The 25,431-nt window shown below is 36.4% G+C and overlaps 1 protein-coding gene across 1 annotated transcript in view; it reads right to left on the bottom strand.

The window, feature by feature from the left end:
* Nucleotides 1–25,431, bottom strand: part of ATP2B2 (ATPase plasma membrane Ca2+ transporting 2) — a 428,819-nt gene that overhangs the window by 55,575 nt on the left and 347,813 nt on the right. Inside the window, exons 15-16 of the mRNA XM_026857617.1 lie at nucleotides 24,417–24,659; nucleotides 584–826 (exon numbers count right to left, since the gene is read on the bottom strand). Of these exons, the coding sequence (XP_026713418.1) occupies nucleotides 584–826; nucleotides 24,417–24,659 (486 nt within the window). The remainder of the gene's footprint in view (nucleotides 1–583; nucleotides 827–24,416; nucleotides 24,660–25,431) is intronic.

Here is a 25,431-nt window from a genome sequence, read left to right as displayed (position 1 = left end):
ATTTTGCATGTGTTACCTTCAAAAAAAAAAAAAAAAAAAAAAAAAAAATGTCGATTGTGTATTTGCATGACTGCTGAAAAGTATTTCTTTGCATTAGCTCATTTCATTCAACACTTTCCTTTTTTTGATGGCAAGTTTTAAATTTCTAATGTAAATTTTTAGATTAAGCAAGAAGATTCACTACTGAAATATCAGAGAATTTGTTTGTAACATTTGTAACATTACAGGGACACCAAGAGCCCTTCATCCATTATTTCCTCAATACCTGTGCAATTAATGAGCTGACAACTTAAAATTAAATTGAAAAATCCTTGTTTTCCAAATGGGTTGAACATAAAGAATCCATGAGTAAACTACCAAACACAGATTCAATTCTTTGGCTAGACAATAAGAAAACGAAGCCAAACAGTTTTGCAAGAGTGAGCACTTAAAAAAAAATTAGAACAGTAACAGCTTATACTACTGAAGTGTGTCTAATTTCTACCGTAAGTGGCAAATTTCAAATATCAAAATTCCCACATATGTCTTGTTAGTGTCAGAACGTTTTGCGTTTTGGAAAAACACAACTAATCCATTGAACTTACTTCTTCAGAACAATCTCAGAAGCTCCTTTGCTGTACATTCGGAAACTACCATCTGGCATTTTAATGACAGTACTCATTGACTTTCTGACAGAGTTGAACGTGTAAACTTTATAGAGTTTCTCCTCGGGGATGAGGTTCCGAACAGGCTCATAATCCTGCTTCAAATCCAGGACAAATCCCAAGAGGCCACACTCCGTCTTATTGCCTACCTGGCGAGGCAGGCCACCCTCTTTTTCTGGTGGCTGGAGAAGAAAAAAATTCTGTATCAATTTCTCTAACGATAAGCAGTATACAATGCCTTCTGAACTATTAATAACAAAGTTACAGCATACAGTTTAAGATCCGAAACTTTAACTGTGCAATCATGTGCTTTCTAATTTTTAAAAGCTAGCAAAAAATCCATAGAGCTTTAACAGACTTGAAGAAGCTATTCTCACAATGAGGAAAATGTCTCTAGACAAATAGCTACATTTGGCCTCTTGCATTTCTTTTCTTCTGAATTAGTCATTGACAGTTGAATAGCTTGTGATGGTTAGGCAATATATCATTAAAAATGAAGTAACTTTCTTTAGGCTCAAAAATAATTAATTCTCATTTGTCACAAACAGAGAATTTTCTTTTCTCACTTGCCTAGAATTATATTGTTTTGCTGACTTTTTTGGTTATTATGGTGACTTAAAGAAAGATCTGTCCTTTTTTTTTCTACCAGGCTTTTTTAATGTAAAAATAAATCTTCATACAATCATAACAGCAAATGTCAGTTGAAAAAGGAATTTCCAACAATCTATAAAGTAACAGTTGTACATCTAAAGTACCTGTTTCTAGAAGAATATACATACTTTAGTCTGCTGCTTGGAGCAGGCTAAACATTTTGCAACTCCTGACAATTCTCGGTCCTTCTAGGGACAAGGAAGGCTTTACCTTCCCATTCAAATTATAAACAAAAAACATACAGTTAATTTACAAAGTTTCCTGGGGGTGTAATACACCCCAAACAAAAAATTCTTGTGCTGTCAAGACTCTAGGCTGACTTAAAGTGACCAATGTGTGAACTATAGACTGCTGATAACTTAAATTTTCTTGTACTCAGTAGAATTAGAAAACTGTTGCTTAAGATAGGGCTAAACTATACTTACAGGAACCAAAAGAAGGATAAGTCCTTTCACAATTTTAATTTGCACTGAAAGTAGATTTTGATTTGCCTCATGACAAGACCGTAAATCATCATTTTCAGCATGAGTTAAACTTTTGCCTCACACTTTGCAGAATTAGGACTGCAGGACTATATTCAGCATCCATGTTTAATTTTACTATAGACTTTAAAATCCAGTCTACTTCAGAAATGGGATTCCTAAGTAGACAGAATTGCCCATGTTACCCCCTCAGTGTGATGAGGGGTAACGTAAGGAATGATTACAGTTGCAAATCAGTAATGCTACTTAGATATGAATTCTTGCAACAAGTATGGCCACAAAAAGGGAAAAGGGAACCTTTAAGTAAGAATTACTGAGTATTTATTCCAGAAAATCATCAGTTGCAGCTGGTTTAAAAAATGACGGTCAGGTAGATCATAATAGAATGGGCTAGAACTGAAGTAAGCAAATAAACGGATTTTTCCATAAGAATCATCTTTGTATCACCAGGAAAACATATACCTGGTGACAGACAGATTAGTGTAATTTCTTTGTCAGATTATGGTGAGTATTTATGGTTAGCAATAATCTAATAATTGCTGTCTCAAAGAGATTTATGCTTCCAAAAATAATTTTAACATCTTTCTTCTATATGAACCATCATTTTTACTGAGTTATATGGGTCACATCTGTGTTGCTATGACATTTTAGCATTACTCCAGGGTCAATGTGAAACACTGGCACTCAGCAAAAATGTTAATATGATATATTAATTTTATTATATGCAATAACAACTTGCCCTGCTATAATTCCATTATACTGTGATGTAACTTCCCTCTGGATTCTCAAATTCACTTAAGAATCCCTAATTTAAAACCCAAATGCTTGTAGTTATGTGTATCTGGAAGGACTGTTACATTCAGGGGACATGAAAATCTCAGTTAGGAGTCAAAAAATACCATTTAAAATACAGTTTTGTTTAAATAAATAAGGTTCATTTTCATGACTTTGCAGGCACACAGTTCCTGAAACATGCAAAGAACTTCATGTTTCTCAAAGCAACAGAACAATCAACTTCACTGCCTGGGTAGCGATGCTAGGAAAAACTGTTTTCTCTGTGCATAACATATCAAACTCTTTCCACTTTAGATCTAAACCCTCATTTATTCTTTGGTTCTCTCTGCCACTGAAGCCAGTGAATCCTGACACTGACTTAAAAGTGAATGTGATCAAGACACTGCATCCCTAGACAACAGTTAATTTAAACACACAATCTCATCATGCCCTGACATGAATGGATATTGAGAAAATAAAAAATCTACCCACATTTCACAATATATAAAACTAAATATTAGAGTCTTAAAATTATTTTCATTTCAACAGAAAGTAGATCATGCCCTCCCTCTTCTTGCTGTAGTCTAAAAATAGATTTATTGTAGTGAACGACTTTTGAATGCAAATACGTAAGCAAGGGGAAAAAATACCAGTGAAAAGAAAACGAAAAGACATTTCAGAAAGGTTTCAAAATCTAACAAGTGGCCACCTCCCTCTAGAGCAGCTGCTGTCTCCATATTTTTTGTGCATTACATTATAATAAAGCATATGGTGGTGAGAGCTGGCAAGAAGCACTTCCTTTCCTGTACTGTTTCAGATCAAAATCTATATGCCAAAACTAGTCTCCTTGCAGATTGTTCTTGACAATCCTTTGCAGAAGCTGCTGGCTTTTAAAACTTCCTACTGTGCTGTATCTAAATTTATTTCTTGCTGAAATCTGCAGTTTATGGCACCTGGAAAACAATTAAAAGGACAGCCCAAAGGGGTTACTTTTGAATAATTAACTAGGAATAACTTCATTGACTCCTTGGAGAATGAAAACCCTTTGACAACTTATGAGAAAAAGCCTTTGAGCTGTGATTTGCAAATAGGAGCTTTGAATGCACTGTTTCTCAAGAGCTCAATGAAGGATCTTTTGCTAGTCACAAGACAGCTACAGACTGTACAATCTTCTACTAGGAAGGGACTGATCCAGCATGTCCCTCCAGTAACGACTTTCCAATGATCCTTGCAAAAAGTTTTCAAATGTGTCTTCCAAGTCTTTATATTAATTATGTAGTGATAATATAAATACATGCATGTAAATATAAATAAAAATATATATTAAATATCTTTTATATATATATATAAATACAAATACTTGCATGTAAAAAGCTTCAGGCAAATGTTAAAAAAAAAAAAAAAAAGTTGTTACAAGTATCAAATGAAAATAGGTTTCTAGGTCAAAGTATAGCTGTATTATTAAGCCTTAAAAATACCAACCTAAAAGCTAGTATTGACCTAATACTGAATTTGGATTACTTACAAAAGGGATTTTCAGAATTATTTCCCTGGAAAATAATTGACTAATAAAATGGGTTAAGAAGGAAGAAAGATAAAACTGTGGGCAAAACTTAAAGAGGTGCTACAATTTTAAAAAATAGATTAGGAAATTATAATGCTTCCATTTTTACCATAACACTTCCTAAACCTCATTTTTCTTATTGCCCCTTTTGATGTTAAAAGAGAGGACCTGGCAAGAAGATCCAAGTAGTCTTTCCAAATTAAAATATTAGAATTTCATATATTTTCTGAACTCTTTATTTGTTTTATGTTATTCTCCTGTGTTCTACAGATATAACTACTCCTTTAGAATAAAGATGATTGTAAATATACCGGTTTTATTAGGGTAAAAAAAAATAACTTTGCTAGAACACTATATCCACATTGAATGTTCCATTTCAACTCCATTCACAATAGGCAGAGGAAAGTAAAGTTAAATTGCAAAAAATGAGCATTCTATTTACTCAAAAAAGAGAAAATGGCCCAGGATGTGCAGGAATTTTCTCTGTATATTTAAACACTGTATGTGTAAATTTAAAATAACTAAAAAGGATGAATGCTGTTCAAACCATGTAATATTTTTATTTTTTTTAATTCCTAGTACTGTAAAAAGGAGAACTACTAAAAACTATAGTCCTATCAAATTCAGAGATATTTCCTCATTACATAATTTGAACCAGTCTTTTAACAGAAGGCAACTAAAGCAAGATTAAAACATACTACTTTTATAATCAAATGTATCAGCTTTTTGTAGATACAGGTTTATTCAATGGACTTCAAGCTCAACCAAGACAGATTTAGAAATTACTGTTTATCTTAGAGAGAAACTTAAAAATGAAAGTGGTTCCTTTTAGCCAAGGATTAAGAATCTAAAACTTTGCTTGACTAAATAAAATTTTCAGTTACAAAACAGGAAACGGTTTCAAAAGATGTGTTGACAGTAAGAAAGCAGTAATACTAGACATCAGTTGTTCTAGTTTTCATTTACGATTTCTCTGGGATCCTGTTAGCTACAGAAGTACAACAGTAACACTGTTTTTTCTGTCTTTCGCAGTATGACCATTTCCACAGATCCTTCACTTCAGCTACAATCTGGATTCTGGATGCCAAACCCCAGAAACAAAATTGCTTTATCTTCTTTGTTGTTCTTTATTATTTGTTCTAAGAGTATTTATTGTTTTCTAGCAGTATCACCTCTGCATAATGAGATAGGAATGCACATCCCTGCATAAGAATGCAACGGAAACTTTGTCAGAGCCTGTCTGGAAACAGGCTGGTTTTGACATGCAAAGATTCTCTTACAGGAACTTTTTTGACACTTTCACTTATTGTTCAGAAAACTAACTTAATAATCCAATCCTACCCGACTCTTCCCAAACAATACTGTGGAACTCTCCTTTGGTTTTACTGAATTTCTGCCCACATTATACTTCCAACACTGTCTGAGCACATAGCATACTGCTGGCTTTCCAGGCAGACCACAACAGGCCTATTAATTAAACACACAACTAAGATAATACTAATTAGCCAAACACCAAACATTTTATTAGAATTCTCGAAAAATCTTTTTGTAGATTAGAACAAAGCAAAATAAAACACCGCCCTAAAGACAAATTTCACTACAAATACCTGGTATCAGCTTTATATTGTTAAAACGTTATGAATTTACTTTCACAAGGTCTTTATTTAGGCATAAAAATTAGTCTTTATATCTTGTTCAGGTTCTGTTCTCTGATACCCTGGAGGACACATCTAGAATAACATTATTGACTTGACTGATGAGGAATATCACAATTTATCCTCAGACTGTTTGGAATCTTAAGTAGTTTTTTCATGTTAATAAGTTGCCTCTGTTTAATACAGAGCACAGAAAGTAACATGCTTTCTGATAACATACATGCTATTTTACAACTCAGCATCATCACTGCAAGGTACAAGGCTGTTGAAATTCAGTTAAATTAGTCAAAAGTCAGTTTGAACTGGGATCAGCATACAGGATTGAAAAAGAACAGTTAACAACTTGGAGCTGGTTGCATAATCGTTTTGGTATCAGAAGAAACAGACTGCATTAACCTTACATACCATTCTGATCTCACTCACAAATATTTAAAGCTCAACATTTAAAAGTTTTAAGGTTTGATGGGGATTATTTTATTCTTATGCACACAGCTGAGTATACTAACATAGGTGTTCCCATTCACTTATACCCTGACTGTTCAACAGAAAGTAAAATTATCTCCTTTTTACCTTCAGAGGATGAAAATTTTTTATATACTAAACTGATATGGATGTCTCCCTTTACTTCATTTTAAGCTCAAGCAAAGCATTTCAACTCCAAAGAACTAGAGGTCCGCACCCCTTAGGGATGGTGAGCTTCTAAATTCATGACTTGGATCAGTTTGCTCCATAACACATAATTTTTGGGGTCCAGTGATTACACATTCATCATTTTAAAGCCCTATAGTACATACATTTTGAATCTGGCTCTAAACCAGACAACAAAAAATGTTTGGGAACCATTTAATAGATGTTGCACATGCTCTGGTAACTAAGAGTGGCCATATTTCCTAAATATAACGGGATTTGTGTTTCACACAGTACACAATGGTGTTACACAGTGCTGCACAGAAGCCAGTAAAGTATTGTAGGGTGGCATGTAATATGTTTTGAGGAATGCTAATAAAGCTCATTTAAAATAAAAAGGTCATAGGCTTAAACAAGTAATCTGATTGCAAAGAGTTTCTGACAGGGAGGAGGCTCATGGGAAAAAAGAAAACAATCATCACCTCTAATGGCAGCATCTTTTTTGGGCTCAGGTATTATCAACAGCATGTTTTGTAGGAAAAAGACAGGAAGAATCAAACAGAAGGTGATGGAAGAAGGGAAACTGGTTTTAGTACATTCCCCCCTTATTACCGAGTCTCTCCCTCTTTCTTTAAACACTTCCTACATGATTTAGACACTTAAACATCTTCACCACAGACAGGAGGACATGGAGTATTTGAATTCAAAATCAGTGGGAGGAACAAGATTAAGAAAAAAGTGGGTTTACACTGATTTGTATTGGTAATCAAGCACATCAGCAGTATTCCCTAGCATAAAATAGGACTAAAACAAAGGAGAATGTGGAGAGGGAAATAATAAATGGATCACATAAATAAACAAGTATCTGAAATTTCACCAGTGCTGCCCTATATTGATGTGTGTCCCATATTTCTGTTCTGAAAAGATGGATACAACAGCTAATTCCTTTGCTTCCCATTGTCCACAATGCTTCCCATTGTCCTTCCCTGATAGCCACAGCAGCTTCATATCTTGGGAAAATGTGCACCAAGTCAGTCACCTCAAGTTCTCACTATTTGCTGAAGGCACCAGCAGCCACCATCATATGCCTATCAAAATCAAAGCAATTTACTTCAAATCCTGACTGATAGGCACTGATTTATTTGCCTGTCCGATACACATTTCAGCTCTAGTCAACCTAAAAGGAAAACACTGGAAAAGTATTTCAGTACTCACAAGAGATATAAAATCTGAAGAATAAAATCAGAAATGTAAACAACATCATTGTTTATTAATAAAGCGATACATTTGCAAGTTGTTGCTTAATACTACTGGCTGGTGAGGCTGCCTTCTCAGCGAAGCAGCTACTGTACAGCCCCTTAATTACTACATGTTGAATGCAGGCAGCAGTCTCACATTATTCAAGACCTCTACACTGCAGTAAAATTGTAGTCTCAAAGTACATTTATATTGCATGTCAAGCCTAAGTCAGGACCCCAGCTTGGTGGCAGATCAAATTTAACAAAGTCACAAGATATCCCTCAGATCTCTCATGGTTGGAGACTGACCAGGACATCCTGCCGAGCTCGGTTATGCTGTCTCAGCAGGAAAGAAGTAGCAATAGAAAAGCAGTTTAAAAGACTTCCCTATCCCTCATCAGACATGTGCTGCAGCCTCCAGCTGACATGAAGCAGGCTCCTCTGATTAGTGACAGCAGTGTCATTTGGCACTGCTTTCCAGCACAGGCCCCTGTTTTGTTACTTAACAACCACTTAACTGTCAGATCTGCTCAAACTTCCTAGGAAATTGGTAACAGGAATGTTCGATTCAGTCCTGTACAGGGTGTAAGAAACAATATATTTGTGCGGTAGTCAGAATGATGGAACTATTTAGGTACAACTGGCATAATTAGATCTACCAAACAGTTGGAGGATATTCAAACCCAGGCTTCCTACATCAGATTAGCTCTGATTCAAGATAATTATTTAATTTTTAGGAGGATAATTTTTGTTGTTGTTGTTATCTGAAGACAGATCTGAAAATGATGCAACAATCTATTTAATTAATGCAATGCTGTGGTACCACGTAATTCTCATTGCAAGCGCTTGAGGTGGATACCAGTTTAGTGAGATATAACATTATATATATATATCAACATCTCTTTTTGCCTCAAATAATAGCAAGGCAATAATCATATTAAAAGGGGCCAGCTGCAATTATGTAATGTAGTGTGACATTTCCTATCAACATGGCAAAGTTAAGAGAGCAGCAGTGATGTGGCTCAGTGAATATGGACTCATGCTTGTTTCAGCTCACATAACAGGAACAAGATAAAAATGATACTATCCATAAATTCCCTCAAGAGTGATTATGAAAGAAGATGAAATCATGCATGAAGAACAGACGGAAAGGCTGGTGTGACAGTCTCTACTCCTTCTCTCATTGACTGTTACCTATTTTTACATACAAAGAGAGCTAATACTTTGCCCTTAATTTTAATGGCAAATAATGAAATTACCATTTAATTTGAAGGACAAATTTAAAAAAAAAAAAAAAAAAAAAAAAAAGGATAAGGCAAGAAAATACTACCACAAACATGAAAACTGCTGCTGCTTCTCACTAGCTAAAGGTAAAAGATGGATATGTCCGTCTGTACACATTTTTCACTGAATCACTGAGTACTTGAGGCTGGCAAGCAGGCACCTCTGCGGGGTGACCATCTCAGCCCAGTGCCCCTGCTGAAGCAGCTGCAACTACAGCAGGTTTCTCAGAGCTGTGTCCAGTTGGGTTCTGAATACCTCCAGGGAGGGAGACTCCACAGGCTCTCTAGGCAACCTGTGCCCGTGTCTGACCATCCTCACAGCAAAACATATTTTCTTACATTTAAATGGAATTTCCTGTGTTTCAGTTTTGTCTCATTGCCTTTTTGCCTTTTACTGAGAAGAGTCTGGATCCATCTTTTTTGTTCCCGTCCATCGGGTATTTATTTATACATGTTGATAAGGCCCCCTCTGAGCCTTCTCTTCTCCCGGTCGAACAGTCTCAGTTTTCACAACCTCCAACTTGCATGTCAGGCACTCAGCCCCACCACCCAGATCCTTAATGACGTGAAACAGAACTGGCCGCCCTTGGTGATCACTGGGATACACCATTAGTGATCAGCTTCCAGCTGGACTTTGTTATCACAGTGCCCTGAGACCTGCTGGGCTTCAACCTACCTCACTCGAGGCAAGGTTTCAATCCACCTCTCTATCCACTTTGCTAGTCCATAGTTGATCATAGTTTTCAATTCACTCCCGAGAACAGAGGATGCAAGTTAAAAATACAGATGAAACATTTATGTTGTCTGTGCATAAATTTTCAGACGTGCAAAATGATGACACATATGAACAATCTGCACTATTCATATAAGAATATTACTCCTAGATATAAAGAACTTGTTAGAATAAATTAGAATGAAAATTGCTATTTCTTTCACCTTCACAACCAGAGAAAAAGTGGGATAGCTATAGTAAAAGCAGTCTTTGAGATACATAAACAGTTAAATTTAGCTTTGTTAACTATGTAATTAATTGAACTGGGCACAGTGCAAGGATTTCTAGTTTCAAATTATGAAAACATTAACTGATAACTTTTTATAATTAATACCTTTTTGTAAAGTCCTGCACATGTAACTGACCAATACTTATTCTAAGTAACCAAACATTGACATGTATGTTATACTTGTACCTTCCAGTTCATTAGCAGCTCCATAATCAAAAGACATAAGTCTTTTCATCTTCTAATCCATTTTTCTTCTCTAATTTGAAATTTTTCCTTTTGTAATAAGTAGGCTACATTTAAAGATCAAAATAATTGAAATAGAATGCTGGATGTCTTTTATTTTAAAAAAGAAAAATAATATTTAAAAATTTTTCCATTCCAGATGACAACAATTCAAATGATAACCAAGGTATATTAATACACCACATTACAGTGCAAAGAATGAACTCTGCCTTGCTATGACATTACTGATTAATCACAGTTATGATTAGGATACTCCACCCTTACTGTTTCCAGATGAGATTAAACTGAATTTTACAGACACAGATTTTCCTCCACATTTTCCCCAGAAGCATCTTGGTATATTTATTATACTATAAGATGTTATTTGTCTGTATGTAGGGACTTTCATATTGTTATTGATCAAAACTATTAATATCTCCGCTTAAAATGTATCACTTAATAACAATTTTGCTCTCAAATTTTGAAAACTATGTATTCCATTTCCAAATTTGGACACTAAAAATCCCCATTCCTGTCCTTTTCTACAGTCATATTCACAGGGAACTGGCAATTGTTAAATTTATACCAGTGCCATTCCAGCTTTGTTTAAGTGCAGCAAGAGCTGTTGACAAGTAACCTATACAATCAAAATAAATATACACAGCAGTTGTCATTGACTTACTTTAATTTACAACTCATTTACTTTAAATGTAGTCTAAGTACAAGGTTTCAGTTCTCTCTAGCTATAGAGAAAGAAGCAAGAGCATGTTTCTCCCTTCTTATCAATATTGTTGGAACACAGACCAGAGTGACAAATGTGTCATTTCTAAACCAAATAGATTAAAATTAAGAACAGATTAATAGATTTTATAAATTTCTGATAATTTGTTCAATCTATTCGGCAAATGCTATATTTTCATGAACGTCAAACGAGCTGAACATTTTTAAGTGCAAAAGAGAAATTGCATTTATTTGCAGAATTGTAATTGGTACCTCCATAACAACAACCCAAACATCTGCTACCTTGGTTTAGATCTGTTAAACTGACGTTTTACTGCATGCTGATATTAGACTGGCTTCAAGAGTGTTGCAGACAGTGTTGCAGAGAAAACAGAGACAGGAGACAAATTGTATGATGTTGAGCTGATCAGGTAGTGAAAATTCAATTTCAAGGCAACATCTGCAGTTTAAAAAGTGTATTTCCAAATTAGAACCAATACTAGGGATTTACATGAGGTTTGCTAGCATTAAAAGCATTAACACATCTGTTTTAGGGCTGAAACCTCATCTTTTTGATTTGAGGAAATAGAGATAATGGGGTTTTTTTTAGATATAGCAGAGATCTAACTAGAAATTGTACATTTGGAAAATGTCCTCTGAGCCACTTAAATACATGCTTTAGTCATCTATCAGCAGCCTTCTCCCTAGCATCTCAAGGCTTTCCCTCACCAAGGTTGCCTATGAAAACCTTATTCAATGTTTCTGAACATGTCATCACCAAAACTCCACTTACACAATCTTCCTCACTTTTAATTATTAACTCTTTTAATCAAAATTAATCACATTTTTTAAAAACACCTCCACTGATAGTTTGAAGTACATCTCACACATGCTCTCTATTAGCTATTGAACATTAATTTCAGCCACAAAGTTGTGAAACACACATTATGTATTCCATGTTATCTAAATATATCAACTCTCATTTTAATTTTCATTATCTTCTCTATGCTTTTTACTAAATAGAACTGGAAATCTTGTAGTGCATTGTAAACATTAACTCATTGTTTTAGGCTAATGAATTGAAAAAAAACCCAATGCCAGTGCCACTAGCTGAAAAATCTGTAAGGTGATAATGATCATATTGTATAAAACCTTAATCATCACATTAAAAAAAACCAACAACAACAACAACAACAACAACAACAACAACAACAAAAACAACCAAAACCAGAAAATGTATGGCCTGTACATTTGCACATCAAAAACCTGAATTTAAAAGAATAAATAGTATTTACAGGTAACTGATTTACACATACAGACTTCATTTATACAGAACTTATCCATACTACAGATTTTCTAATTTTCTATTAAATATATCTCACATAGGAAAATTAAATTTCTAGAAAGACCAAACTAAAGCAAAAATTAGTCTTAATACTCACTGTCTTTCTGATTGTAGCACAATTGCAAACAATTTCTATAGTTTAAGGAGCTAAATTTAGTAAGTGCAAAGCAAATGTAGCCACATGAAATGTAAAAAGAAGTTTTTTTCTCTTGACTTAAGCTACTGATTATAGCCCATCATAATTATAGATGTCTGTTAATAGTGCTCATTTCCAGAGTAAGGAAAAGGGTTCTTCAAGCATCCATTTCTAAATGAGTCTAAAAACACTAACAGCAGCTATTTCACTTATCACACAAAATGTACTCCTCTTTATACTAGCACATATCAGCTGAAATTATTTTTAAATCGGTTTTGGTTAGTTAGGGGTTGGTTTTTTAGAAGGCAAATGCATGAGTTCAAGTGTATATAATACATCATAGCAATGCTTATCTAGGATTTGCTCAGAGGGATTTTTTTGCATGATTGGTGGGGTAATGTTTGAGATGCGATGCATTACGAATTCAGTCCTCTGGCCAGTCCCTCTCCTTGTCAGGATGCTAAGAATGATGCCTTTGCGGGGCAGAATAGCAGAGTGCAAGACTGCAGCCAATTTTTATCTGATTATTCATTCAGAAGGAAATGGGACAGGAATGATGGAGAGGTTGAACATCCTGTCCTTCTTTACAGTAAAATTCTCCCAGAAAAAATTGTCTCTCACCTCCTCCAAATACAGCACTGAGCACTGTCAACTCTTTTTTGGAGTGAAGGGAAGTGTAAGGTAACTTAATTCTCTGCTCCCTTGGATAAGTAGAAAGCACAGAAAAATAACAATGGCATAAGAAATAAGCAGTGGGACTTTTTAACATGCTTAATGTTTTCATTCAGTATTATGAACAATGAGCTACATCTACATCTACTGCCCAACACGCATTCATAATTTCAGATGGATGAGATGTCCCAGTGTCTCCATAAGGACTTGCCAGGAGCCGGCCATACTCCTTTGCTGTGTGTTTGCACTTGGACACGTGGGACAGGTTTGTAGTAGTACTTATTATAGCTGTCCTCATTTTTTTAAAACTTCCCCCTAGAAGCTTAATTTTTCCACGCAAGGTGTCTGACAAAACCGGTTTGTCATGTCTTCAGTGATGCTAGGGAACAGTATAGTTTTGACTATGTTACAATACTCCAGCAACCTCTCCTTTGAAAACTTTCCATTTCCTCTGCTAGACTCCAGCTGGGAAAAGGATTTTATGTAACAGATGCCTTCTGCCTTCTGTCCATCAAAGTCATATGCCCCTGAGAAATCAGACCCATCAAAGTCATATGCCTTTGAGAAGTTGGTGCCCCTTGCAGTTTGCTCAGAATCTGTGGTTACAGTTCTTCAGAATCCCATCCATTTTACAGATTTTTCTGGCTTAGCTGGTACCATGTCTAAAAGCAGAAAGGCCATCATTTTTGGACACCTTCCCACACTCGTAAATAACACAGAAATATGATTGATTGGAATCCAGAGAAGCCAAGAGCTTCACATACAAGAATAGAAAACTGGAAGCCTGAAAGAAAAATTAGGACTGGGGGCTACCTGCAGAAGAAAGCGGGAAGTAGAATTTAAAGCAGTTTTTCTACTTGCTGTATAATACCAACCTTCTAGGACTAGCTGTGACTTAAAAGAAAAGTAAAAATTATATTTTGCTTACACTAACAGAAATATAACAAATCTTAAGTGCAATTTCATTCACAAACAGCAGTGCCAAGTCAATTTAAAGTATTTTTCAAGTCTGTAAAGTACGTCTGTACATTTATTGCTTTGAAATTAGAAAGATGTTTTCTTTCATATACTTTATTGCTGAACTGTTGTGGGTTTTTTGGGTTGGTTCTCCCCCAGAGGAATAAACCACATTCCAGTTCTGAGAGTAAAAAGCAAACTTAGTAAAAACTGTATTATATTATATACTTATGTAATCTGAAAGAAAATTAATGTCATATTTCATTATGAGGTGATTCACCCACCACGTATTTTCTAATAAGCCTGTTTGTGTATCGTTGATTATAAAACCACTCCCGTTTTCTATAAAATTGTTATTATCGCATTTAAAATTACTGTCTTCCTGTTCCTCATGCTAGAGAACACAAAGAAAACCTACATTGAAACAGATGTGCCTGAAGTAAGTGGTTTACACCCACTCATGTAAAAACAATAGCTCCCAGCAAGAAAACATGCTCCCTGATAATATCCCCTACTAAGTGTTAACACTAAATTCTAACCAGCCTATCAGTCAGCTCCAAAGTCTGATGACTTTACCCCAGTAGGGTATCACAAGCATGAAAAGAAATAAATATTACAATTGTTCATTGTGCCAACATATTTTGTTAAAAAAAAAAAAAAAAGCGTCCTAAAAATCATCAGACCACAATAAGCAATATTTCTGTATCTAAATTAAAACACTTGCAGGAAATGTTGACTTTTAAAGGCTGCATTCATCAACAGGTGTATTTGGAAATAGCTGGCAGTTATCCCTGTAAGTGAATCATCTTATGCCAGTACAAGATGAGTGGAAAACAAGAACATGAAAGTAAGATAAATAACATAAAAGAAAATCCTATGCAAGGTAACAGGACAAACATTTGTTGCATCATAGCAAGTTTAAAATCTAATTTACTCGTTTTCATACAATCAAGCAGGGGGGAAGCTAATGTGGTAAATTATATTATTGTAACAAAAAGCTTCCAGGTGAGTGTCAGTCCTGTTTATAACCTTGCAATGATTATTTATTCCAACAGGAATACATGGAATCTGCAACTACCAAAATGTGAAGGCAAAGAAGGACAGTATTAAGAAGCTTTTTATTACCTTGTTTTCTATCACATGAGGAAAGAAAATAAAGAACTATGATTTCTCTCTATCATAAATTTTTAGCCAGTATGGGAATAATTTGTCATGCTACCTTCTATGGTGCAGGATTATTTTATTTACCCTTCATCTCTTCCTAAATTTATTTGTTGCTGAGGCAGAACAGCCACCCCTTTCTTTGATAGAAAAGGAAACTAGGAGCTAAGGAAAAGAGTTGTCAGGAGCTGCAGTCCTCCTATTGCCAAGTTTGTTTACAATTACAGTTTACTGTATAATGAGAACTTCAGCAAAAGAACTAGCTCTGAGCGCATTTATCTCACCTTCTCTACCTGTAATATTTCTGCCATACTGTGGGGAAACCTGCCTTGCCTCTGACAATCTGGCCACTAGTGCAAATACGCAAGCTTCCAGAGTTTAACAATACCAGTAGCAGATTCACAGGACAGCCCTGCTCTGATCTCTGCTCCCTAATCCCTCTTTGCGTAGGTAAATCCATCCCACAGCCAACTGCTGAGAAGCTTTCTGGGCAGCTGATTCCATTCTACCCCACACTCACAACTCTCAAAAAAGGAGACTTTATTAAAAAAAGCTTTTTGCTAGAAGACAAAGCCCCTGCATCCCGAGGGCAGAAAGCGCGTGACTGGGATAACAACATGTCTGATGCTTTACACATTCAAGTAGTCTTTTCTAAATACAGTTATTTGAATTATTAACTCAGTATCTAATTTAGTGAGAAAAGCTATATTTGTACCTCTTATATAAAAATTCAATGACAAGTGATGTGTGAAGATCATTACTCTGCTAATTACTATTCCTAGAAGCAGAGACAATTAACTACATGATCTATTATCTCTAATAATTATTATTTACACAGTAAATAATATGCACACCATAGGTTGGTTTTTTCCTTCCTAGCTTATTCTGAGAAAATGCTTACCAAAGACTTTGTGAAAAAGTTTAAAAGAAAATATTGTTGGGATTTTTTTTGTGTGTGATGATTTTCTTGCTTATCTATAGAAAGATACTTTGACCTGCATTGTCTTGTCCCATCTATAATGTATATCTACATTATACAGTTGTATAACATTGGGAACAAAATATGGAAAATTTGATTGTTATATATTTACCTATAATGGTAATAATTTTGCCTATGAAGTAAAAACTCTTACAAAATATACAAATTTTAGAAATCAGTTCAATCAATTTTTGATCAAATAAAATACTTTTAAAATTTTAATTGGCTCAAACGCAGCATTTGGCTGGAGATGCAGAAATGTCCCAGACTGTATTTTAATGCCATCACTTGAGCACTTCAAAAACAAGAGCATAGACAATTTTCACATATTTCCATTACTAAACTACTGTGCTGAAAGTAGCTAATAAAAGACTTACAGTACTACCCTTTTCCTCATAAGACAGCCTTACTGACCTAAATCCAACCCTACTGAGTTGGAAGATGCCACCCTGAAAATCATGCATTGATTTTCCGCATGATTTTCTCCAAATAAGTTTTTCATCTGTGTTTCTCCTCATGCTGTACATTTAGTAACTTACTGTACCCCTACAATTTCAGAACTGGAAAACCTGGAGCAGAGCTTCATGAGTTCATACAAATCCATTTGTTATTTTTCAGACACTGAAAAAATTAATATCTCTGAATTACTACAGCAGTTCATCAATATATTTAACAGTTGAGGATTTTCCTCTCAGTACATTTGTCTGTGAAATTTTGCCATTCCAAACATATTCCACGGTGACAGCGCAGGGAGATGATTCAAGCCTGTTCCTCTTGCCTCCCTCATCCAAAGCCAGATGCCACTGACAACCAGCCACTCCAATGTTGTTACACTGGCTAAACGGCAAGAATTCAGCCCAGATAGGTTTCTCACTGGTGATGCATTTCCAGTATTATTATGTAAGGATAAAACATTCCACGGACCTACCCTTACAGCAAATGGCTGTCAAACAGTAGCCCCCCTCCCCATCCTTAAAACACAAATTATTGAAATGTTGACACATTATCTAAAGGTAGAATTTATTTTTGAGCATTGCCTGAGGAAAAAAAGCAGAGGTAAAAAAAAAAACAAAACAAAAAAAACAAATCAAACCATTACGAAAGGTGGTTTCTGCTCAGACTGTTGTCAAAATTCACTCGAACCCTTCTATACCAAAATTAGTAGTGCAAACCTCCTTGCGGACAAAGCTTGCAACTCGATGTGGGAAAAACGTGAAGCAGTGAACCAGGGAAAGACACGCAGCCGTAAAGGTGGAGTGCATTGTGAAGAGTATCTGCAAACTCTGCTGCTGCCAAGTTATAATCACCTTTCCTCCCTATATTATCGTTTTATCTTTTTCCTGCTCAAAGTGCCCTTGTTGCAGCATTCTGTTTTCTGGAGTTCTCATTCTTTCTTCCCCTGCCTCTTCCTCCCCAGAGCTGACCTGCTTTCTCATAGGCAGGTCAACCCGGATTGACAACTTGACTGTCTGTCTGATAAATGACCCATCTTTCTCACAGCCTTCAAGTCAACAACTGCAGCTGCCAGTTGTATTTGTGGCTTAATGTTAATGGTAGGAAACTACAGAAGGAATAAAACAGAATTTAGGCCAGGCCATTAACTTGGGTTGTCATTTAATGTTATCATAAATGAAAGCTTTCCTCAATCTATCCTTATTAATTTTTTTTACTACTTCTGTCCCCATTTCTGTCCTCATTTTTTGTGTATGTGTTTTTGTTGGGGTGTTCTAAAGTATCTATTTTAACTTAAAACATTTTTAGCAGCAATGGGTGAACCGGATAAAATAAGAGATAACCTCAAGCTACATGTACAGTAAAAACAAATGGCATTTTTACCTGTATTTTAACACAAGAAACAAAGAGCTTGAGAACAGGTTTTAAGAAAACCATAAGAGTAAAAATATCTTTCCAGTTTCAAATATCAAAATAACTGAAAATGTAGCGTGGCTCTCCTTTATTTAAAGAAGAGAATTCTAGTGACATCCAATAGCAGGTTCATATAGCATGACTGCCCTTGGCAGACAGCTACAATAAAGTACAGGCTCTTTTGCTGTTGCCTCAGGAAACATAAATTCTGCTGATTTTCTGTTGATAGATATGGCATCATCTGAGCTATTGGCTTTGAGCTTTGTGTAAAAATGAAATAAACAATCTTTCCAAAACAGTTAGGGTCTCATTCTTCCATTCTATTTTGAAAACAGGGCTTTATCTAAATACAAGACACATAAATATATGTATATACACAGATAAAATAAAAGATCTATGCTCTGTCAGACAAGCATTAGGGAGCTGCAAGCAACTACTGTTAAAAAGATAGGACATTTCAATCCTCTTTTCCATCCTGATAACTTTAACTATTAATGTGGGGACATGTATGGAAAAATCCATAAACCAGCCTACTACTACTCAAATTTTTAAATGATTCAGTAGGAAACTTCCAGATATGCATATCCCCCCAAACCACTTTAAAACTCTTTTCAGGAAAGCCTTGCTATATTGAAAGTGATGAAATTATGAAAGGTATAAGGAAATTACACTAAATTTCTGTTGGCTAAATAATATGTGTGTACATATATGTATTATTCTTGAGGCAATTTTTTTCATCCGATTAATAAAAAATAGACAAGATTAATTCATGTATTTCATAACTGAAATCCAGTCTTTACATTTGAAAAAAAAAAAAAAAAAAAAAAAGAAGAAGGGTAAGAGAGAAGTGTATTTTGAACTTCGCATACCTTTTTAAAGGTATTTTTGACAGGAACATTATGTCTCCCAACCCAGATAGCTGTACTTCTTTTGGATGCAAATATATCCCTCACAAATAAAAAGAACCCTTCACCTGGCTACTACATCCATGTTCTCAATACCCACAGTAGATTTTAATCCATTCCTACAAAGCAACTGTTGCTCTAAAATTTTATTTTCCATTAATTTTACCATTTCACTTTTGAAGAATGTAATTTCTTTTATGGTTTTCATATATTATGAGTTACCTACTTGCTCTGCCAGCCTCCCTCCAGCCCTTTTCTCCAAGAAAGCATGAAGTGCACTCATTCCAGTACTCTGCATCAGACAATCAGTTACAAGAACTATTTATTCTTAACAATAAAATTTTGTGCCAAAATCTCTTGAACTGCTTTCAGCATAAAGAAGTTTAAAATTTTGTTCCACTTATTTTAACAAGATCATTCATTATATATTCAGGAAAAAGTAATTACACGAAGTAAGAAGGTGAATTAACACCTTCCTTTCTCTCCTGATAAACCTTGATGGCTATGTCTATGTTGCAGCTCCATCCTAGTGCTACACACCAGGTACCCTGCAGCCAGCCTGCATCTTCAGCATCACTCTCCCACGGAAGGTAAGCATTGCTCTCCCCCAGAAATAACTCCTCTCAAGGATGCTTGTGGGGCATCCCTGTTCCTCCCTGATGGGGTTATTTGGGGCCCTCAAAGCCACCCCTGGAACTCTGTGAGGAGAGGTCTGTCAGCCTACAGTGAAGACCCTCATCTAGGGCTGTGGTTGGAATCTGGGTGCTGGCAGCAACTTTGGTAACTTCACCATTTTCTTAGACAGACATTAGAGTGTCATGTGCAGGTGTTCTGCCATACAATAAACAGGTAACACTTCTTTCTCTGTTCTGGCTGCAATAAAATGATCTACTTTTTTTTTTCTGTTTTTTGCTTCATTTGCCCCATGAGGCCTTTTTGTTCCAAAACGTTTACAAGGTAACATTCTTTACTTGACTAACATTTACTAATACATAAACTAACATATATTTACTTCATTTCCTAAGTTGGCAGAAGCTGTGAAAGGGAGTGAATGTTTTGCATTTTAGTGTGACATCTCTGTCTTTTACTTCAAGATCCTCAGTTAAAGGATGCTGCTACACCGTGCCACATACCGTGCAACTGCAGTAAATGATACTCCAGATCGTTAGAACTGAAAACAGTCCTCCTGATGCAGATCCAGATATTCACCTAATACAAGCATAAGTAGCTTTTTTCGCTCCCTAGGCACCTATCAAGTACCAAATGAAATGCCTGTGGTTAGATCCTAACAATAAAGGGTTCAGCTGGGACTTTTCCACTGGTGCTGAAAATCACTCAAATACTAACTGTGATCTCTTCTTAGTAAGAGCACATTATGCCCATCCAGCAAGCATGTCATCTATGCCCTCTGACAGTTTTCAGGAAACTGGAAGAAGAAATACTTTTCTAATTAAACCTGAATTTATGCAAACCAGAGCTCAATAGGAGAGTTCAAATCACTAGTTTTGATATTTGAAGTCTCTGTTTCAGTAGTGCTCCAAGATATTCAAGGTCAATGTACTTCTGTTCCAAGTGCAATCAAAGTATTCCCAAAATGCAAATTTAGCTTTCAGAGTAAGAGATGCTTTACAGTCCTCATCACAGCTACATGCAAAAATGTATGAAGTCTAAATTTTATTCCGACACAGAAAAGCTATCTAAAACATGAACACTGGAAAAGAAAGGTTTTCTGGACAACAGCTTCACATAAATAGCCTGAAAGCAGCTCTGAAGCTAATGGAATGCAAAAATCAGCTCACCCAGTAACTTAATCCTTGGAAAGCATTAAAAAGAACTATATTTAATGATGCTATTGTTCAGTTGGAATAATTTGTGTTTAATTTCTCAGGGAAATTCAAACCTTTTATTCCAAGCAGTGATATTATTTTCTTTTTATATTTTTATCAATGGTTCAATTGCCCCTTAATCAAAAGACAATGCAAGAGGGAATATTTCTCATTCAGCAGAGCATCTTGACTAATTTTATGGTCCCATATGTGATCACGCTGAACAGAAGTTCATACAAAGCCCAATTTACAGCATATCCATAACTAGATAACTAAAAATAGAATATGTAAAATTCAGTCTTAGTGACATAACACTTATATGCCCTTTGGGTTTGAGATGATATTCACAATTTGATTAAATACGCTCTAAGAATGAGTGCACAAGTATGCATTCAGCATTAGCAGCTAGAAAAATAATTCCATGTAGTTCACCCTGAAAACAACTCCCTTACGTATATTTTTTTTACTCTATTTATTTAAGATTTAAAAAGAATGAGGGCTATTGAACAATACCTTTTATCTTAAAATTTAGCTTGTCTGTTATAAACAATGAATAAAAATAGCTCCTCTGATACCAGAGTTGTTATTCTCATGGGGTCCATACCACAAGGCTTGATCTTATGATGCAGTTATAATAGCTAAAAAATCCCCATTAATTTTACACAGATAAATTCAAGTAGCTATCTCATATGCACCCAGCACAAAGATGACTTCCAGAGGATTTAATCCATTTATTGATCGTGCAAAGAATTATCCCAAATCTAAATCAAAGCTAAGAAATGGTGAAATGTTGACTCTTTTTAATAGACTAATAAATAACTAATTTTTTGATGCCAAAGCGAAATTTTAGAACTACTATTGACCTGAAATTTTTCAGCCAAATGAAATGACTACTGTAAGAGAAAGAACATTAAGCTGTCTGATACAGATGCATCCCTCTGGAAAGTTTGATGCCTTCCCATGCCTTACAGAAACCTAAATCCATTCCAAGACTCAGAGAGGGCAAGCTGGTTATGGAAGTTGAACAGAAACGCTTTGTTACTGTGTTTGATCTCAAGCATTCAAAATAAACAGCAAAATATAAACCAAATGAAGCACAGCTGACACTGAGTCTTGCTCTGCAAGTCACCCCTGACTTAACTACCAACCACTCTGCCAGCCTGTGCCTTGTTGTTTCTTAGATATGGGGAGAATTCTGCCAACACTGGTATCATTCTCCCAAACTCCACAGTGACAGCTAGGACTGATGCTGGTGACTAGCATTACCACTGTAGCAGTTATACAAACACAAATTTATACAGCTACCTACTATCCTTCATCCCAATTTGTCTCTATTAGATTGTCTTAAACCCAGACTGCATGTTGAGGATGTTTTATTCTCTTTCTCTTTCTACAGAAGGAAGTACCTAAGCTTACTTAAGATGTAACAATATTAAAATAACGAAGATCTATGTTCCTCTCCCCAACAATCAAATGTTACACTGATTTGTGAAAGCATGATTCATTCAGCAATAGTAAAATATTCTTGATAATTTACAAATCACAGAGTGGTTTGGGTTGGAAGGGACCTTAAAGCCCATCCAGTCCCACCCCCTGCCCTGGGCAGGGACACCTTCCACCAGCCCAGGCTGCCCAAAGCCCCGTCCAACCTGGCCTTGAACCCTTCCAGGGAGGGGGCAGCCACAGCTGCTCTGGGCAACCTGTGCCAGGGCCTGACCACCCTCACAGGGAAGAATTTCTTACTTTAATCTAAATCTCCCCTCTTTCAGTTTAAAACCCTTACCCCTCATCCTATCCCTACACTCCCTGACAGAGTCCCTCCCCACCTTTCCTGTAGCCCTTTCAAGCACTGGGAGGCCGCTCTAAGGTCTCCCCGGAGCCTTCTCTTCTCCAGCTGAATCGCCCAACTCTCTCAGCCTGTCCTCACAGGGGGGTGCTCCAGACCCCCAAGCATCTTCATGGCCCTCCAGGACCCACTCAAGCAGGTCTATGTCCTGATGATGGGGGCCCCACAGCTGGGCACAGCTGCAGGGGGGGTCTCACAAGAGCAGAGCAGAGGGGGAGGATCCCCTCCCTCACCTTTCTGGCCACACTTCTCTTGATGCAGCCCAGGACACGGTTGGCTTTCTGGGCTGAAAGTGCACATTGCTGGCTCAGGGTCAGTTTTCCATTCACTAAGCCCCAAGTCCTTCTCCACAGGGCTGCTCTCAATCCATTCATCAGCCAGCCTGTTTTTGTGCATCCGATTGCCTCAGCCCATGTGCAGGACCTTGCACTTAGTCTTGTTTAATTTCATGATGTTTGCAAACTAGATTACAAAAGCCACTGCCATAAAATATCCACAGTGAGGTGTGACACAGCATTTACAATGAAGGACCTGAGAATGGAGGGCCCATCTTTCATTTCAGCTACCCTGGCTGATTTTGACCTGGACAGACCATAGGAAAAGACTAGAATAAAGTCCAAGATTCACAACTGGTGCTGCTAGTTGGATGCTCACAGCTGAAGCTGGTGCGTAGTTGAGTAAGCTCTGAACTCACAGGGTATCTGAACTCAAAGTCAGAAAGGCTAGCTCCAGCCTCAGCTGACCAGAGCTATTTGTCTCTACAGTGCAACAGAATAGGTACACACATTGCTGGCTGAATGCAGCTGGAAGGTGGCAACTAACAGTATCTTTCTGAGCTGATGAAACATTTTTGTAAATCCCTGCCTGCTCTTGATGTAGGAAGCCACTCAAGCTGCCTCCGGGGCTGGTTCTCCCCACATTCCCCTTTCCAGAGAGCTTTTGGTGAGATCACAAGAGCGAGTGCATCACAGCACAAATGACTGAAGCATGCTTAAGCTGTGGCTTGACTTCAGACACTAACCCTGGCTAAGCAATTCTCAGGAGCATTCATTTCAAAAACACCTTCCCATAGTATCCATATATTTACATAGCAAGAATGAAATTAAATAGATGCTCCAGCACTCAGCAGTATTTCACCAATTGTTTTCTGTGACTGTGTTTTAAAAGACTACTTTTAAAATTAACATGAAGTGCATGCAAGACTATATTATGCAGCTCAGCACAGAGCTATAAAAAACACAGTACATAAATACATAAACTAAAAAAAGTGTATTTGTTCTGCAATATTAAGATTAAGCTTGACCTTTCAAAGAACAAATCTATTGGAATTGCAAAAGTTTCTGGCCTCACAATTAGCTCTGTACATAAGAATCTAATGCCACAAGCAAACAGGGTATTTCCATTTTGCCCTCCTTTACAGACTGAATAAAATACTGATGAATGTAATTCACTTAAAGCCAGAATGAATAAAGATCATTAACCTCACTGATTTAACCAATCCAATTTGTCTTATTTGAGAACTGATTGAAAGTTCTTAAGACACACACAAAAAGATTTTATGAAGTCTCAGTGAAAACTAGTTGTGTTAGCAAATCTACCTGCACCAAAACTGGAACATCCCAATCTAACAATAGCAGAAATTCTTTAAATGTAGCACGGTCTTGTACTTATAAGCACATCCCTATTCTTAAAAGAAAAACATAAAACATACAGTTTGTACAGCACCTGTTCTCATTTTGATGACCTCAACAGTATTTAATGCTTCATAATCAACAACAGGGTGTTAAAGAATTAACATTGCTTTAAAAAATTACAACTTCTCCTGCTATGTTTCATTTTATTGACAGAAAAAGCCTACTTACCAGAATTTTTGTAGTGTAAGCACTGTTGATAGCAATTGCATTAACCAGCAAATCAAGGGTTTTGGCAGGTACAGAATCTGGGTCAGGGATCTCTTTGTAGTGGACATCACCAACATAGGCTTGGACAACCGTCATCCGGTTGGTTGTTAATGTCCCTGTTTTGTCAGAGCAGATGGCTGTAGCATTACCCATAGTTTCACAAGCATCTAAGTGGCGGACCAGATTGTTATCCTTCATCATTTTCTGAGAAAAAGCAAAATAAAAAGCTTAAAGATTTGCTTTGACAGATTTTTAACAACAGTTATAAAAAGCAAAAAAGTATGTATGTACTCTTGTTGATGAGAACAGTATGCTCACTAAACTAGACCTTTGATCGGGGCCAATAACCCAAGAGCTAGTTACAGACAACCAAGCAGTGACTATCCCTGAAAAAATGTTGTCTTTGATAAGCCAACATAGTTCCATCATTTTTTGCAGGATATATACATTTTAAGGAATAGCTAGAACAGTAAAGATTAGCTAAAGAAAGTGAAGATAAGAGGATGTTTTTAAACAGTATTATTATAGCAAATATTAGATTTTCTAAAAATACTTTTTCCAATGTCAGGATGTTATCTTGCAACACAAAGAGGGACTATACATTTGGGGAAAGACAGAAAGAGAGAGAGAAAGAGAGAGGGAAAGAGAGAGGGAAAGAGAGAGGGAAAGAGAGAGGGAAAGAGAGAGGGAAAGAGAGAGAGAAAGAGAGAGAGAAAGAGAGAGAGAAAGAGAGAAAGAGAGAGAGAAAGAGAGAGAGAAAGAGAGAGAGAAAGAGAGAGGGAGAGAGAAAGAGAGAGAGAAAGAGAGAGAGAAAGAGAGAGACAGAGAAAGAGAGAAAGAGAAAGAGAGAGAAAGAGAGAGAAAGAGAGAAAGAGAGAGAGAAAGAGAGAGAAAGAGAGAGAAAGAGAGAGAAAGAGAGAGAGAGAGAGAGAAAGAGAGAAAGAGAGAAAGAGAGAAAGAGAGAAAGAGAGAAAGA

This window comes from Athene cunicularia (assembly GCF_003259725.1).
Source record: "Athene cunicularia isolate RWA chromosome 12 unlocalized genomic scaffold, athCun1 chr12_part1, whole genome shotgun sequence".
In the NCBI taxonomy this organism is placed as follows: Eukaryota; Metazoa; Chordata; class Aves; order Strigiformes; family Strigidae; genus Athene; species Athene cunicularia.
This window is presented reverse-complemented; position numbering and strand designations above follow the sequence as displayed.